Raw genomic sequence first — 14,308 nt, 5'->3', positions numbered from 1 at the left:
ACCATGGAATCAAGGGCATTGGCCAGTTTCGACCATGATCTCGATGACAAGGCAGATATATGCCGAGTTACGGCTTATTCGCAGCAAACCTTCGGGTAATCGGCGTCCAAGTTGCTATACCGGTGAGATCAAGCCCGCCATCTCAGGCCGTCGTATACGACAACTACAAGCAGATCAATTTCCGCCCCATCCTTGTGATCTCTACCCGAAGCGGCTCCAACTGCGGTTCTGCATATCATTGGCAAGGTTTTGAAACTAGTTCAAGAATTCGATCATACGATTGCATTGACTATGTTCAGCTGTGAGTACAGAAGAGGCCTCCCAATACTTGGGCAGGGTTGACATGGGCATGTAAATGGGGGCCACGACGAGTATATAGAAGGCAGCCTCGATATCGTGTATTCCACACAACAGCCGTTTTCAAACACTTGAATACCTTACTACACAAGCCATCATGTTCAAGACTCTCCTGGTTTCTGGTCTGATAGCCTCCGGGCTTGCCGCACCCGGCATGATCTTTAACTGTGGGGACAACCTCCAAGGTAAACGTCCCTGCATCCCTGAAAGTGCTTTATACTCAACTTGGCTCAGATATCTGCAACAACATGTGCTGGGGCGCTTACTGCACTCGACCATCATTCGGAGTAACACTGAACTATGACCGCTATGGTGGTACTGGAAATCGTGACAGTGCCATCGGAAGAGCCCGTCAAAGATCAGCTGGCTGCCTTCCTAGGCCCAACCGTTGCAGCGTAAGTCTCGCTCCACTTCATTCAAAAGAAGGACTGAACACCCTGACGTCTACGTTGATGTTGGATCACCTACTTTGCATTTTTTTCATCTTGATGTAGACTCCAGGGTGTTCAGTATTTTCCTTGAATGAGTGCATCAACTTTCCAAAGGATTTGCTGACCCACTTATAGACGCGCGGTGGTAATCCACGTGCTGGCGAGAACTGCGACGAATATCCATTCGCCAGTACCTCTGATGCCGATGCGGGTGGTCAAGTCACCAAGTGTGTCATCAACAGGCACAACGATCGTCAGGGTCGTATCATCCAACAATACACCACCGGCACATGCAACAGCCAGCCTTGCCAGTTCATCGTGGGCTTCGGCAATCCGGCCGCAAATGGAGTGCAATACTGTCAAGCTCACAACGATCCTCATGGTCAGTGTATCAATAACCAGACTGCGCAAATCTACAAGAACGGCGCCCCAGATGTGCGACCAGCAACGAAGAAGCGCTCTGAGCTTGAGCCTATCGCACAGGCCGCGCTATTCCGAATGGCTAGTGGTATGGAAGTGTTGTTGCGTAAGTCTTGTTCTTATTCCCCTTGGTTCACTAGTGCTAACATTCCTCTAGCAATCGACACTGTACTCAACAGCACCTGGGTTCACCCCACTCCTCGCAACATGACTATGAAAGCATGGGTTGAGGAAAACGACGAGGACGAGGAGCACATTGCCTGGGACTTTGTCGAGGATTTCGTTGCTACTAGGCTTAACTAAAGCCGCTTTGGCACTTTCCCACTGCTCAGCCTCGCAGCTTTCTCCGTGTTTCCCGAAACACTGACTTTCATTGAAGCTTGGTACTGCATCGGACTATCGTCACTTATCCGATTCCTCAACACGACTGCATATTAAAACTCAGCATCGTGGCTAGGAAATTCTTATCTATCGTTTTCTATCTACCTAGGTATAGATCATTAGTTTTTAGCAAGCAATCTACTACACCCAATTCGCGCCTGACATGTCATCATCCTCATCATCATCCTCTTTATCCTCTTCATCATCACTCTCAACACGGCCCTCCTCCCCAGACGATTCAATGGACTGAGACTTTTTGATGGTACGGGATTTGACGACACATTCTCTTTTGGGCGATAGACACTTCTTCTTCCCTTTCGTCGTAGTAGCTTTCGCCTTGGTAGTCCGGTTTCCCTTAGCCTTAGTAGCCTGCTTTCTCTTCGTAGCCGACACAGCAGGTTCTGCTGTCGTGATACTCTCGGCGCTTTCCAACTCACTCTCGTCCGAATCGTGAGCAGCCACATCCTCCTCCTTCTTGACCTTTCTACCTTTGGTTCCGCTAGTCTTTGCTACTCTGCCACCCTTTGTCTTCTTTGTGTTGTTCTTTTGCTGTTGCTTGGCCCCCGTCTTTCTCCCACCAGGAGTTCTAGGCTTCTTCACAAGAACACATAGAGCCCTAGCGCGTATCCTCCCCTTAGGTCCAGAGTTAGACCTTGGTTTAGGTGAAGGTGACTTTGACTGTCGCAGCGCTGCCTCCTCGGCGGCCCTCTTTCTAGCCGCAGCCTCTTGGGCTTTCCGCAGAGCATCCTCGTTAAGACTTTCGCGAACTCCTGCTCGTCTCTCTCGGGTAGAAGCCGCGGTGGCAATAATTTTTGGAGGCATAGCGTGGATTCTTTAATGACTGAGACCGGGATCGAGGTAGCGGCTTGGTCCTGAGTTCGATTGGGTGTCACAAAGTAATTGTGTTCCGAAGATTGGCGAATGACTTTGTGATTTTGAACTGTAGACGGGATACTAGGCGCGAACTAAATAGCCCTGTCTTGTGTCGACCGCCGCATGCGGCCGATATGGTCGCGAACAAAGCCATACCAAAGAACCACAGAGGTTGAAGTAGATCCACTAAGTGATTATGGCGAAGATGCTTTGTTCCGAGACGTCAAAGATCGAGGACACTGTTGCGAATTAGAAGTGAAGTACCGTGAGGGCCGACTGCGTTGCCTTTGTCTGTGAGTTAGAGGGTCTTGGGCACATCCAACTGGCCCACATAGACGCTCATAGTCGAGCCAGATGCCATTAAAACAGATAGGTATTGGGGTATACTACCAAATGAAGATACATGTTATGACACTTCGTGTGCCTTCGCCTGCCATGATCGTGATCGTAACAACCTTGCAAACACCAAAAACGCGCTTAGCCGCAAAAACGCCATCAATACCGCAAGTCGTACGCTCATGTAATGATATGCTAAATACTCGCAATGCAAAGCGAGACTAACCAGCAAATGCAAATCGCTTAAGGTTAAACAACGGTTTTCGGGGTGAGCACTCGCTCTCGGCTTCGCTGTCCGGAACAAGGAGGTCTTCGCTCCCCTTCAGTGATGATCTCCTCCTCTTCGCAGGCGTCATAGAAGGCGGTGAGCTCGCGGCTATGACGACCTCGGCCTCTACAGCCGCCCAAGCAGAGACTGCAAGTTTCACGTCTATATCTTTCTTGGACGGTGTTCCGGGGATGATGGGTTCCTCATCGGGCGCCGAAAAGACTGTAAGAGCGGAAGCTTGAGATGGTGGTGTAGGTTGCCATGCCTCAGTGGGCCGACGGTTAAGACGACTCTTACTAGCTCTTGGTATACCCGGTGCTGGTGAGGGAGACTTGTATGTGAACTTTGATCGCAGCTCACTCATTGTGGATGCGATTGCAGCGCTGAAGGCCGTCTCGGGCTCGGGGGAAGATGCCGGCGTGAGAGTGCCGATAGTATCTTGTGACTGCGCAGTGCTGCCCCTGGAGAAGACGGTCGACTGTGATTCGCTCCTAAAGCTGGACTGTGTATCACTGAAGACCCGTAGCTTCTTCTTAGGGGCAGACGCCGCTTGCTCCAAATCAGCCACTTCGGCCATAACCTCCTGTATTGAGTCATCCGAATAGAGCTCGAAGTCCTGGTCGGTCTTCCTCCTCCTACTCTTCTCTCGGTGTAAGGTTGGGCTTGGTTCTGGTATAGAAGGTGCGAAGAATTGGCTCCGCACAACACCCTCGTCGCCAGCGGCGAGTGTCTCGGAGACAGAATCGGAGCACAGTCGTTGTCTCTTAGAAGGGTGCGGAACCGAACGTCTACCCGCAGTTGGATCAGTCATGGTGCGTCGTGGTGGTTGAGGCGCCGTACTAGGCGTCGGAGGATTCGGTCGTAAACGGGAGATTGGAGCCGGTACTGCGGCCCATCCATTTGACTCTCTCTGTTGTTCCAGCAATACTTGCTGACTGGGTGATGGTGTGAAAACATTTGGCGACAATTCGGCCAACGGCGTACGCTTAGGCTTGAAGAACGAATCAATCGGCTTTGAGCCTTTCGCGTCGGGTGTCTGAATGATTGTCGAGGCTCTCCGAGAGGGACCAAACGAATTTCTGCCAGGCCTACTGTTGCTCGTGATGCTCATCGGGAGTTTTGTGCGTGGGTATAGGTCACCACTTGCAACACCCATGGCGAGGTGTGCAGGTACCTCCTCTCCGATGTAAGGCATATCAGCGAGATCGACCCCTTCATCCAGTGGCGTAAGATTGACGAGCTGCTTGGCGACCGGACAGTAGACCCATTGGTAAAGGAAGGTTTTCTCAGCCTGATCAAACAATTCCAAGAAACCAGCGGGTACCTTGAGCTTGCCGTCGTATTGCGCAGCTTTGACGAGACGGTCGACAGTCTTATGTTTCCGCAACATTCGATGGGCAGTCTTCAGGCCAAGCCCACCAATGCCTGAGAGATAATCGCAACCGCTCAGGATGCACATTCTTCGAAAGTCGGCGTCGGACCATCCCACGAAGCTGACTTCCCTGCAGGCAGTGAAGTGATTCCGGTTGACCTCGATGCATTCTCCGTATTTGTCCAGCTTTGTTATCAGGCACTTGACGCCAAAGACGAGTAGATCGGAGTCCTCGGACAAGACCCCGTGGATTATACCCTTCCGCTCCAGGTATGCGAGCTGCGAATCAGCTTCGTAAGGCGCGACGACGTACTCGATGTTGTGCTGCTTCAGTTCTTCGATGACCATGCGCGCCATTTCCGGTGTCACATCCACGCTCTTCTGCAATTCCTGTTGCGCCTGTGCTGTCTTTCCGACCTTGAGGAGTTCCAGCCCGAGCCTCTTGCCCTCCTTTCTGCGTTCCCTTCGATCTTTCTCTGTGCCAGCTTTGCTCGGTAGGTTGTCTCCGTCGAATACTAGGTAGGGGGTGACGCCGAAGTGGATGAGCATGCGAACGCGGTGCATGACAAAGTCGACATATCTAGGGATTAAGGTCAGCAAATGCTCGTCATCCATGAACGCATCAACGCATACTTGGTCGTCGGCTTCTCGAGGGCCAGGTCAATCGCACAGGTCGCGGTAGCGCGGTGGAGCCAGCCATACGTGTCGACGCCTATCGTCTTGCCGGCGTATTTCTTGAGAGTACATGGTTGCTGAACCGACTTGAGTAGCGGAAGGAGGCCTGCTCGGCTGTCAGTATTGTAGACGGGATGATTGGGTGTACCAACCTGAGATGCCCATCTTGTACCCTTTGCCGCTCACGCGTCCGTCCTATACAACGGGCAGAGAAGCAACAGCTACCGCAACATGGTGATTTCGTAGTCTGGTGACGAGAGGAGAAACGCCCTTATGCACTGAGGATCAAGCGAAAAAGAAAAGGGAGCGCGTTCACATCGATAGTGTGGAGCAGTCATTGATCGCGGGTACACGAGATGACAGGAACGCGCCCCGCTAACATATGCACTAGTCCGCGTCCGACGGCTAGCGTGGTCGCCATCGCCGAGCGCCGATGGATATCCAAAATTTCTTGCGCGAACACCAACACCAAACAAAACGTCAAACTTTCAAAATGGTCAGCAATCGTCTCGACAAGGTGCACAAGAAGATTACGAAGAAGAAGGGAAAGAATCCCAACCTGCACGAGGGCAGCCGAGATACCAAGCGGCTACAGAGCGCAGCGCAGAGAGACGAAAAGCTCAATCGCGTTTTCAGACAACGAAAAGATCAAAATCGAACATACGGTATGCGTTATGTTGGCAATTGATTGAACGTATTATCGCTAACTAGTGATAGTTAATAGAGTCAAATCATTCCAATCATATACCGCAGAGCATGTTGCATCACTCAGCGTACCGGAGATCCAGGCCATGATTGAGGATTACTTGGGTCGCGATGACGAAGAGCTGGCCCAACTGAAGGCAGCTCGTCGTCCGGGACGACCAGCAAGCACGCGTCAAAATTTGTTGGAGATCCACCAGAACACCGAGCGAGACGAGTATGCCGCTGGCTTCTGGGTACCGGACCTTGAGGACGAGCTCAACTTGAAGAAGCTGAAAGAGTGGAACGGCGAGTGGGCTCAGCTGGCCACTCTCAAGTTTTCCAGAATCTCAAAGGAGGGTTTCAAGAAGGAGTCTAGCTTCCCGCCCAAGGGCATGTCATGAGCGAATGAGAAATGCATGGATCGGAGTAATTGAAGGATTCGGGCGTTTGGGAGCAAATGACAACAATCGACGTGGACTTAGCGCTACGTCGTAGATATACCCAGAAAAGTTTATTTTACCACACGAAGGCTTACAACATACGCAACATCCTTTTAGCCACTTGTTTCAGGATCGAATTTGAAGTATCAGGAAAGGGAGCGTGGTTATCTACTTATACTGTTGAAACGCAACATGCCAAACCTTCAGCCCCTTTGGCCCGCTCCTCAGATAAGGAATAAGTTTCCCAAATTCCTCAGTCTTGCGGAACTCCATATGCGCCTCTACACTCGGCCATCCGAAAAACGCCGCAAACAGCTTTCCATCAACACCCACACCCAAACTCTCGTGTTGGTGTGGCTCAAAACTCCATCCACCTATCACTCCTTTGGTCTCAGCATTAGGTATCTCGGTTGCCAAGGTGCGGAAAGTAGAGAACTGGAAGGTGTATTCCGCTTTTGAGTAGTCGGGGGCGAAGAATGCGTTTACGCATTCCGTTACGGGCATGGTGAATGGGTTATCGCTTCCAGTGTGCGCAGCGGGAAAGTTGACGTGGAAGATTGTTGGGTCGTCGCCAGATGCAAGTTTTTCCATGATTGTTGCCAGGAAAGGTTGGTAGCCTGGGGTCTTTTCGAATGTTCTATGGTCCTCGATGGATTCCCATTCTACATTTGGTCAGCAAACGTGCAAAGTGAAACCGATTGCGCAGCGATCTATCGGATAAGACATGAAGGGTTACGTACCCACGGCCATTTGCACGGTATCTGGGTTCTCGATCTGTCGGCCCCAGTACAATGCTTTGGAACCGGGTTGTTTGGCAATAGTGCTGAGGGTTGACTCCCATGTTTCTTTCGCTTCGCCCGTTGAGAGATCGAGGCCGGGTTTCATGGGTATGTAAACAATCTCGGTAGCGTTTTCCGACATTTTGGGTATGTAATTTGTATGGATGTTGTGGTCAGTAGTTTAGGGGGTGGAAATGAAGTGGAGGAGGTGGGACAATAGTAAGAAGTCAGACAATGAGGCAATGAAGAAGTAGAGCTATGGTGTTGTTCTGTCGCATCTTGCTACATGCATACGATGAGCTGTTTGCCCCACACCAAGCTTGACGTAGGGAAGGGCCGAAAGTGGGGTGCCGAAGTGGAACCAGACACGATCGAGGCCCTTCCAATATCCATACCAATCCTTCCGCGTCCTGAGATTTATATACAACTGACATCGTAGTAACCCGAAAGCTTGCAGCAGCATTTGGTGAGCGTATAGGTATCGCAACTTGACCTCCAACCTTATCCACGCCCAAGTACTTTCCATCCCACACCCAGATTGCTTCTCAGTTCCAGCCATGCTTGTTATAACAGCTCCCCAAGGTATCAACACTACCATCACACCAGAAGAAGAGCTCCTCTCAACCCTGCGCAGTCCCGTCATCTTCGTACACATGTGTCGCCTCCGCCTTTCAGTTTTTGCGCACAGGTGACACATGCTTTGGTACCGCAACCGAAACACTGCCTTGAGAACTCGTCGAGTGTTCGAATACAGAATGCGCAAGTATGCTGACCTTCAACCCTAATCCACAATGTATCGTGGTCACAGTTGGATCTCCTCGCTCTCGCTCGTTCTGCTGCTGTGGCCTCATATTGCTTTGCTGCATGTTCCTTCGCCGCGCGCCTCCTCGTTTCCTCTTGTCTTGCACGATGAGCTGCTTCTTGCCTCGCACGATGCTCTGCTTTCCGTCTTGCACGAAGCTCCGCTTGCTCTCTCGCACGACGTTCTGCTTCCTCTCTCGCACGATGCTCTTCTTCTTGTCTCGCATACTCCTCTGCTTCTTTTCTCGCCCAATACTCTGCTTCCTGTCTCACACGACGCTCTTCTTTCTGTGTCGCCCAATACTCTGCTTCCTCTCTCGCATACTCCTCCGCTTCTCTTGCTGCTTTCTTTGCTGCCTCCCATCCTGCTTTTTGTTCTGCTGCCTGTCTTGCTTTTTGTTCTGCTTCTCGCTTCGCTTTCTTTCTTGCTTTTCGGGACTCCTTTTCAGCACGTTGTTCGGCCTCCCATGCTCGTCTTGTCTGCTCCCACTGTCGGGCCTGTTCAGCCTTTTCTTTCGCAAGTCGTTCTTTCCTCGCCTTCTCAGCCAACTCAGCCACAAGCCTTTCGCCTTCTTGATTCTTTCGTTTCGTGAGGTCATCGTTCAGCTGTTTGAGCCGAACCGTCGCTTTGTCTAGATGTGTCTGCTTGATCCGAATGGCATTCTCCGCATTGATTGTGGCTAACGTGATGTCGCTCTTCTCTTGTTCACTCAGTCGATTACTCAAGAAGGCAAACGTGTCCGCTTCAGACCGATTGTCGTTTGTCAGCTTTGCTCGATTCTCAAAGACGTTCCTGTTCAGGCACTCGAGTTCGGCTTCAAGAGACTTGATAGTGTTACGACATTGACGAATCTGCTCTTTCTGAGATCTCTCATAGTTGAGCCACTCTTGTCGTATCCGGTTGCTCTCTGCTTGTGCACGCGCTTCCCTTTGCGCTGGTGTCTCGTTTTGCGGGTGCGGCTGAGGGTTTGGCTGTGACGCGGCTGGAGATGGAGCGTAAGGTTGGCTTCCCGAGAATGAAGCAGTTCGTTGTTGACGGCTTCGATCGTATTCGCTCCTCGTGGACGCATCTTTGAGCACTTCCCATGCTGCGTTGATCTGTGCCCAACGTTAGTACGGCACGCTCGTCCAAGCACGGTGGCTTCTCCACACAAGCTGAGTCGTTGCGGTCGCGTGTTGAGACCCGTTGTTCTTGTCTGGGTGATGCAATAGTGCGAGGCGGCGGTACGCCGCTTTGATCTCGCCGTACAGCGCAGAAGGTCGCACTCCCAAGGTGACGTAGTAGTCTTGCGTAGGAAGTGCGGGAGCCATCTTCGCGCGGACGACCTAGGCAGGTGCTGCTAGGGACGTTGCGTGACCTATTTTTGCTGCATTCGAACGGAGGAAAGTTCGAATGTACAAGCGCTATTAGCAAGATGCAGGAGTTTGTGTTGTCACAATTTCAACAGTTTGAGAGGACAGCAGTTGCAGCAACAAAACTGTCAGTTCCAATTTTGGACGCGCGGTGGGTTCGCGACGCGTTTGCAGACCGCCAAGGAAAGTGAGAGCAAGAGTGAAAGTGAGAGTGAGAAGTAGTCACCGTCAGTCAGTGAGCTAATCAAGACCAATCAATATTCACGCTTTCCATGCTCTATCTATGCAAGATGTATTACATTTTCCTTTTCGATCCCCCATGCATGCAATCGCTATCCAAACGTCCCAAATAACAAGTACGCTTAATCATACACAATCATAATCCAACACCGATGTCGACAGAACGTACTACTCAATTGACCTTTGTGACCTTGATCCCACGGTCGAGAAGGGCATTCTTAAGACCCTTAGCGACCTGCTTCCTTGTCCTGGCGGTCTGTCGCAAGCTATCAATATTGTCGTCAACCAGGTCGCTCAAACGCGCGATCTCCTTGCCTGATGTCGGACTGCCTTCGGGTGTGTAGAACAGGCCATAGCCCTTACTGGGCGTAGGCGTACTCTCAACTTCGGGAGTTAGAGCACGACGGCTTAGATCGGTCAGGGTCATCTTGTTGCGGTTGGTAGGCGGGGTGGCGTAAGGCGTATCGGCAATGCTGCGGCGGAGATCCGTACCGCGTGACCGTCGGGGCGTACCGGGGTTGCGTGATGAAGATGAGGAAGGACGACTGGAGTCTGCGAGGCCGATCTTGCGCAATTGGGCCTCTAAGACTAGGATGTCGTTGTTCTTCTGCTCAGCAAGATTGGCCAACCTGAGGACTGTCTTCTTGACAGCCTCCATGGAAGGCACTGACTTTGTGCTGCCGTTCTGTGCGTTGTGGGACACCAGACGCGAGCGTAGGACTGCGACTGCATCTTCAGCCTTGCGTAGCGACGTCAAAAGCTGAGCATAGTCGTTGCGCAGAGCCTTCTGTCCATCGGCAAGCTCCTTTGGCAATGGTGCCTTTCGGAGAGCTTCTGCCTTTTCGGGGTCCTTGCGATTGATGATTTGGCGGCGGATATCATTAAGACGAGTCATGAGCTTGGCCTTGTCGTGAAGAAGACGAGCGAGCTGTGTGAGCTTGAGGAGCACATCCTGTACCCGCCCTGCATCCAGCTCTTGTTCAAGCTGATCTTCAAGAGATCGCAAGGCTTGAATCTCGCACAAAGTGAAGTTGTCGAACCATGAGCCGTGAGGTCCCTCGTCTTGGACATCATCCAGCATACGTCGATCAATTTGATGACCAGACTGGGGCTGTAGGTGGTACTGTGTGAATGACTTGATAGATCGAGCGTTCCAGCCAAGTGCATCCACCATACCGTTGATGTCTTTGTAAATCAACTCGATCTGAGCGGCGTGACCCGTCTTGCTAGGTGATTTGCCACCAGTGTAGTTCTGGTATGCGACAAACTCCTCCAGGTTCCGGCTCGGCTCGATCGGCTGCGCAAGCTGTGCGCGTATCCGCTCGTCCTCCTCATCTTCAAGATCGGAGACCTGTGGCTGTGGCGTGGGCGGCTTGGACCCCTGCATGGATGAGCTCAATGAAGCACCCGGTGCGACCAAAGGTTCTCGTCGGAGACGAGAAGCTGAGCTCGAACGAGCTGGACTAGGCGAGCGAAGGTCTTGGGCGCGGTTCGTCGGAGGCGGGAAGTTCGGTTTCGCAGGCATCGATGACTGATCGGGTTTACCAGAGAAGGGGCCTTTGTTCGGTTGCTGTCCGAACAGCGATGAGCCTGAGAACGATGGTTGGTTGGCGGCAGGTTTCGAGGCCTGAGCGAACAAAGAAGGCTGGGCTGGTGAAGCGCTGCTTCCGGATTGTGATGTGGCGCCGGACTTCATTGTGGGAGGAGTCGGTGCAGGGGGGAAGAACTGCCGCGACTGATTCACACTGTCCTGGAAGCTCCAGGTACCCGCCTTCGCGGCTTGCGGCTTTGTTGTCTTGTTTGGCGGGTATGTGTCGTCGACTTCTTCAACCTCCTCATCGTCCTCCTCATCAGAGAAACCTTCCTCATCATCATCCTCTTCGCTCTCGTCGTCATGGTCGTGATCATGTTCTTCCTCGTCTTCGTTGTCAATGGGAGATACATCTCCAGACGAACTAGGTGCTTCCACCTCGACGCCAGGACTACCAGCGAGCGGAGGCAAATCGTCGCTAGTCGAATTCGGCAACTTTGTGTTGATGAAATCTGGAGGTAGAGGTGCGTCCTCAGTTTTCGCCGGCTTAGCCTTGGTGAAGTCTGGTGGCAAAGGTGCGTCGTCCACCGGAGTAGCGGGCTCTTGCACAGGTGGTGCAGCCTTGGGGGTTGCGCTCTCCTTTGCAGGAGTGTCACTGGGGAATAACGACTTCTGCTTTGGCGGGGATGCTGGTGTCGTGGAGACCCAATTTGGGGGATTTTCGCTCGCTGGGGTTGCGGGCGGCTTCATCCCTGTCTTTCCTAGCATGTTGGAGAAGTCACTGCCGAAGAAGGAACCGTTGGCAGGAGCCGCAGGCTTCGCTGGATCGTCCTTAGCTGTACCGTCACTTGCAAAAGTAGTGCCGAGCTTGAAGCCACCTGCAAGGCCGAACAAGCCTTGGGACGGCTGAGCTTGTGGTGTAGGTGTAGCTTCGTCCCTCTTTCGGTCGTTTGCCTCGCTCGCATCGGAGTCCTTCGACTCGAACGAGGCCGTGTTGAACGATGACTTGTCTGGCTGTCCAAAGATCGAGCTGCTTTGCTGAGCGGGCGTGCTCGCCCAGGAGGGTAGCGAAGATCCAGTCCCAGAGCCAACGGTGACAGTAGAACCAAAGCTTGGCTCTGTCTTCAGACCTCCAAAGCCGGATTTCTGTTGCCCTTGCCCAAGTGCTCCGAACCCGGAGCCAGCTTGTGCAGAGTTGTTGCTTCCAAAGCTCGAAAACGAGTTTGACCCTCCAGCAGTTTTGAATTGGGCGAATCCCGACGAACCACCAGCAGCGGCCGAGAATGGGTTGGATTTTGACTCTGAAGTTTGAGATGTCGCTCCCCATGGCGATGCTTTGCCGCCCATTCCACCTACTGCGCCGAATCCGGAGCCGGCACCTACTGCAGAAGGAGCGCCAAAGGCAGGTTTGGCGGGAGTGCCGATTGCAGAGGGAGCACCAAAAGCTGGCTGAGGAGGCTTACCGATTGAAGATGGAGCACCAAATGAAGGCTGTGCAGGTTTACCGAAAGTTGGAGCAGGCAAATTGGTAGCAGCAGTACCGAATCCGGGCGTTCCAAAGCCGGGTGGTTGAGGCTTCATCAGAGCGGGAGTTGGTGTACCGAATCCGTTTCCAGCGTTGCCAAAGTGGGGGATGCCAGCTGTTCCTGGGGTGCCGGGTGTTCCCATGGACTTGCTGAAAGGGGTAGATGTAGCAACAGGAAGTTTGGATGCAGGCGTAGATGCCCTCGGAGTAGAAGACGACGCATGCTGTGTGGCTTCGCTCTTGAAGATGAGACCGGGGTAGCGTTCTCCAGCCTCGATAGACTTGTTCCACATCACCCACCAGGCCGCAAGAAGACCTTCGTGGGTCAGAGCCATGTATGCAGGGAGCGGCCACGGCGCCTCATTGATCTCTTCCAGAGCGGGAATGGGGCGCAGTATCTTCTCCTTGCTCGAAAGATCGAGCGCCTCACCAATGAAGACACTATCCATTTCCTCGTCTCCGTAAGCGGTTCGCGGCACCTGAGCCTTCTTCGTATCGTCCACGTTGACCATCATGAGCTCGTTGCAGGTTTCTTGATCCGGGGAGATCTTGTTGCTTGTGGAGGCAAGTATCGCGATGGAGTCTGCATGGGAGGAAGTGATAATAAGCATGTCGTCGAGATCGGGCTTCCAGTTTTGTAGGCGTGTGGACGAAATCCGTGCAGGTAGTTGGCGACGTGGAGCTTCGAATGCCTCGGGAAGAGGATCCCAGACAAAGGAATGGTACGTGAAGGATCCCCAGCCCTTGGCCGATTTGATGACGCTGTACTTCTTTTGCTCCGGGTTGTCCTGGTCTTGGTCCTTCAGAGAGTAGACAGCAAGGAATTCTTCAGTTTTCAGCCACGACACGCCGGTCACCTCGTAGTTTTCATCGACGTCTGGAGGTCGAGGAACGATACCTCTTAGATCTCCAGCGGTCATGTGTATAGCGCAGGTGCCATCAATAGAGCCAGAGACTACAGCCTTTCCACGCGCACTCCAAGCGGCGCAGTTGACGTGTGCCTCTCGAATCGTCTTCTTGACGCCCTTCTCCACATCGCATATCTCGAGCTTGCCGTTATCGAGGACTATGGCGAAGTATTGTTCGAATTCGGGGGAGGGGTTTGGGAGGAGAGCGCGAACGGGTGCGTCGGTCGCCAGTTTCGTGTCCGCGTCTTTCTTGCCTTGGCTAACGACACTCGCAACATTGTACGCAGCGACGCCGCCGTCGGCCTCATCAGATGTAACCAAGAAATCTCCATCGGCGGAGAAAGCGACATGGCGGAGGTTGGGAGTAGAGATGGTGATATCGGGCGTGAAGTCTGCTACGACGTCAATGTCGCGCTCTTCGAGACGCGGGTCATCGGCGTTTGCGATGTCATCGGCTATGGTCTTGTTCTGGAAGGCGCTGCGCACGGAGTCTGTGGACGCGATGACGAGGATGTTGGGGCCGGCAGCAGCGAGAAGGGCGGGCTTGGAGGCGACGGAGAGGAGGTTTGCGCACGCAGGTGGCAGATTATCGGCGGGCCATGGCCGGGGCAGGATCTTGACCTTCTTGGGGCCCTGTTTGCCCTGGTTGAGGACCTTGAAGCCGAGATGCTGTGTCGTCGTTAGTATCGTCGCATGGCGGTCTGGTGCGAACTGTAGCTACCTCAGTTTCGACTTCGGGCACCTCAGGCCCAGCCTCGACAGCCGGCGCGGGAATCTTAGACATTCTGCAGGACTTGCAGGCCGAACAGGTTCTGGCGCGTAGGAGGCTCGGCTTGGTGTCGCGCGTCGGAGTTCTCAGCTTATTCATATATGCATCGGAGGACGAGCGCGGGAGCGCGTGCTAGCCTTGGTGTGTTTTGGGAAAGAGCAAACA

At 52.9% G+C, this 14,308-nt stretch overlaps 7 protein-coding genes across 7 annotated transcripts; 2 read left to right on the top strand and 5 right to left on the bottom strand.

The window, feature by feature from the left end:
* Window positions 1–454: 454 nt before the first annotated feature.
* On the top strand, window positions 455–1,511 carry J4E85_006080 (uncharacterized protein; the record flags this gene model as incomplete). Its single annotated transcript, XM_051470321.1, has 4 exons — window positions 455–542; window positions 592–752; window positions 924–1,314; window positions 1,366–1,511. The coding sequence occupies 4 exons, from the start codon at window positions 455–457 to the stop codon at window positions 1,509–1,511; spliced, it is 786 nt and encodes a 261-aa protein (XP_051325809.1).
* Window positions 1,512–1,730: 219 nt separating this feature from the next.
* J4E85_006079 (uncharacterized protein) lies at window positions 1,731–2,411 on the bottom strand (the record flags this gene model as incomplete). The annotated part of the gene is made up of 1 exon (XM_051470320.1): window positions 1,731–2,411. One exon carries the CDS (start codon window positions 2,409–2,411, stop codon window positions 1,731–1,733), a length of 681 nt encoding a protein of 226 aa, XP_051325808.1.
* A 608-nt stretch (window positions 2,412–3,019) lies between these two features.
* On the bottom strand, window positions 3,020–5,278 carry J4E85_006078 (uncharacterized protein; the record flags this gene model as incomplete). Its single annotated transcript, XM_051470319.1, has 3 exons — window positions 3,020–5,018; window positions 5,072–5,219; window positions 5,266–5,278. The coding sequence occupies 3 exons, from the start codon at window positions 5,276–5,278 to the stop codon at window positions 3,020–3,022; spliced, it is 2,160 nt and encodes a 719-aa protein (XP_051325807.1).
* Window positions 5,279–5,606: 328 nt separating this feature from the next.
* Window positions 5,607–6,198, top strand: J4E85_006077 (uncharacterized protein; the record flags this gene model as incomplete). Its single annotated transcript, XM_051470318.1, has 2 exons — window positions 5,607–5,778; window positions 5,831–6,198. 2 exons carry the CDS (start codon window positions 5,607–5,609, stop codon window positions 6,196–6,198), a joined length of 540 nt encoding a protein of 179 aa, XP_051325806.1.
* A 207-nt stretch (window positions 6,199–6,405) lies between these two features.
* Window positions 6,406–7,158, bottom strand: J4E85_006076 (uncharacterized protein; the record flags this gene model as incomplete). Its single annotated transcript, XM_051470317.1, has 2 exons — window positions 6,406–6,899; window positions 6,978–7,158. The coding sequence occupies 2 exons, from the start codon at window positions 7,156–7,158 to the stop codon at window positions 6,406–6,408; spliced, it is 675 nt and encodes a 224-aa protein (XP_051325805.1).
* A 529-nt stretch (window positions 7,159–7,687) lies between these two features.
* On the bottom strand, window positions 7,688–9,128 carry J4E85_006075 (uncharacterized protein; the record flags this gene model as incomplete). The annotated part of the gene is given in 3 exon segments (XM_051470316.1): window positions 7,688–8,074; window positions 8,091–8,915; window positions 8,970–9,128. 3 exon segments carry the CDS (start codon window positions 9,126–9,128, stop codon window positions 7,688–7,690), a joined length of 1,371 nt encoding a protein of 456 aa, XP_051325804.1.
* A 454-nt stretch (window positions 9,129–9,582) lies between these two features.
* J4E85_006074 (uncharacterized protein) lies at window positions 9,583–14,158 on the bottom strand (the record flags this gene model as incomplete). Its single annotated transcript, XM_051470315.1, has 2 exons — window positions 9,583–14,043; window positions 14,096–14,158. The coding sequence occupies 2 exons, from the start codon at window positions 14,156–14,158 to the stop codon at window positions 9,583–9,585; spliced, it is 4,524 nt and encodes a 1,507-aa protein (XP_051325803.1).
* Between the last annotated feature and the right edge of the window lie 150 nt (window positions 14,159–14,308).

This window comes from Alternaria conjuncta (assembly GCF_024043145.1).
Source record: "Alternaria conjuncta strain BMP 0040 chromosome Unknown scaffold_8, whole genome shotgun sequence".
NCBI classification, from domain to species: Eukaryota; Fungi; Ascomycota; class Dothideomycetes; order Pleosporales; family Pleosporaceae; genus Alternaria; species Alternaria conjuncta.
The sequence above is the reverse complement of the archived record's forward strand: the minus strand, read 5'-3'. Positions and strand labels throughout refer to the sequence as shown.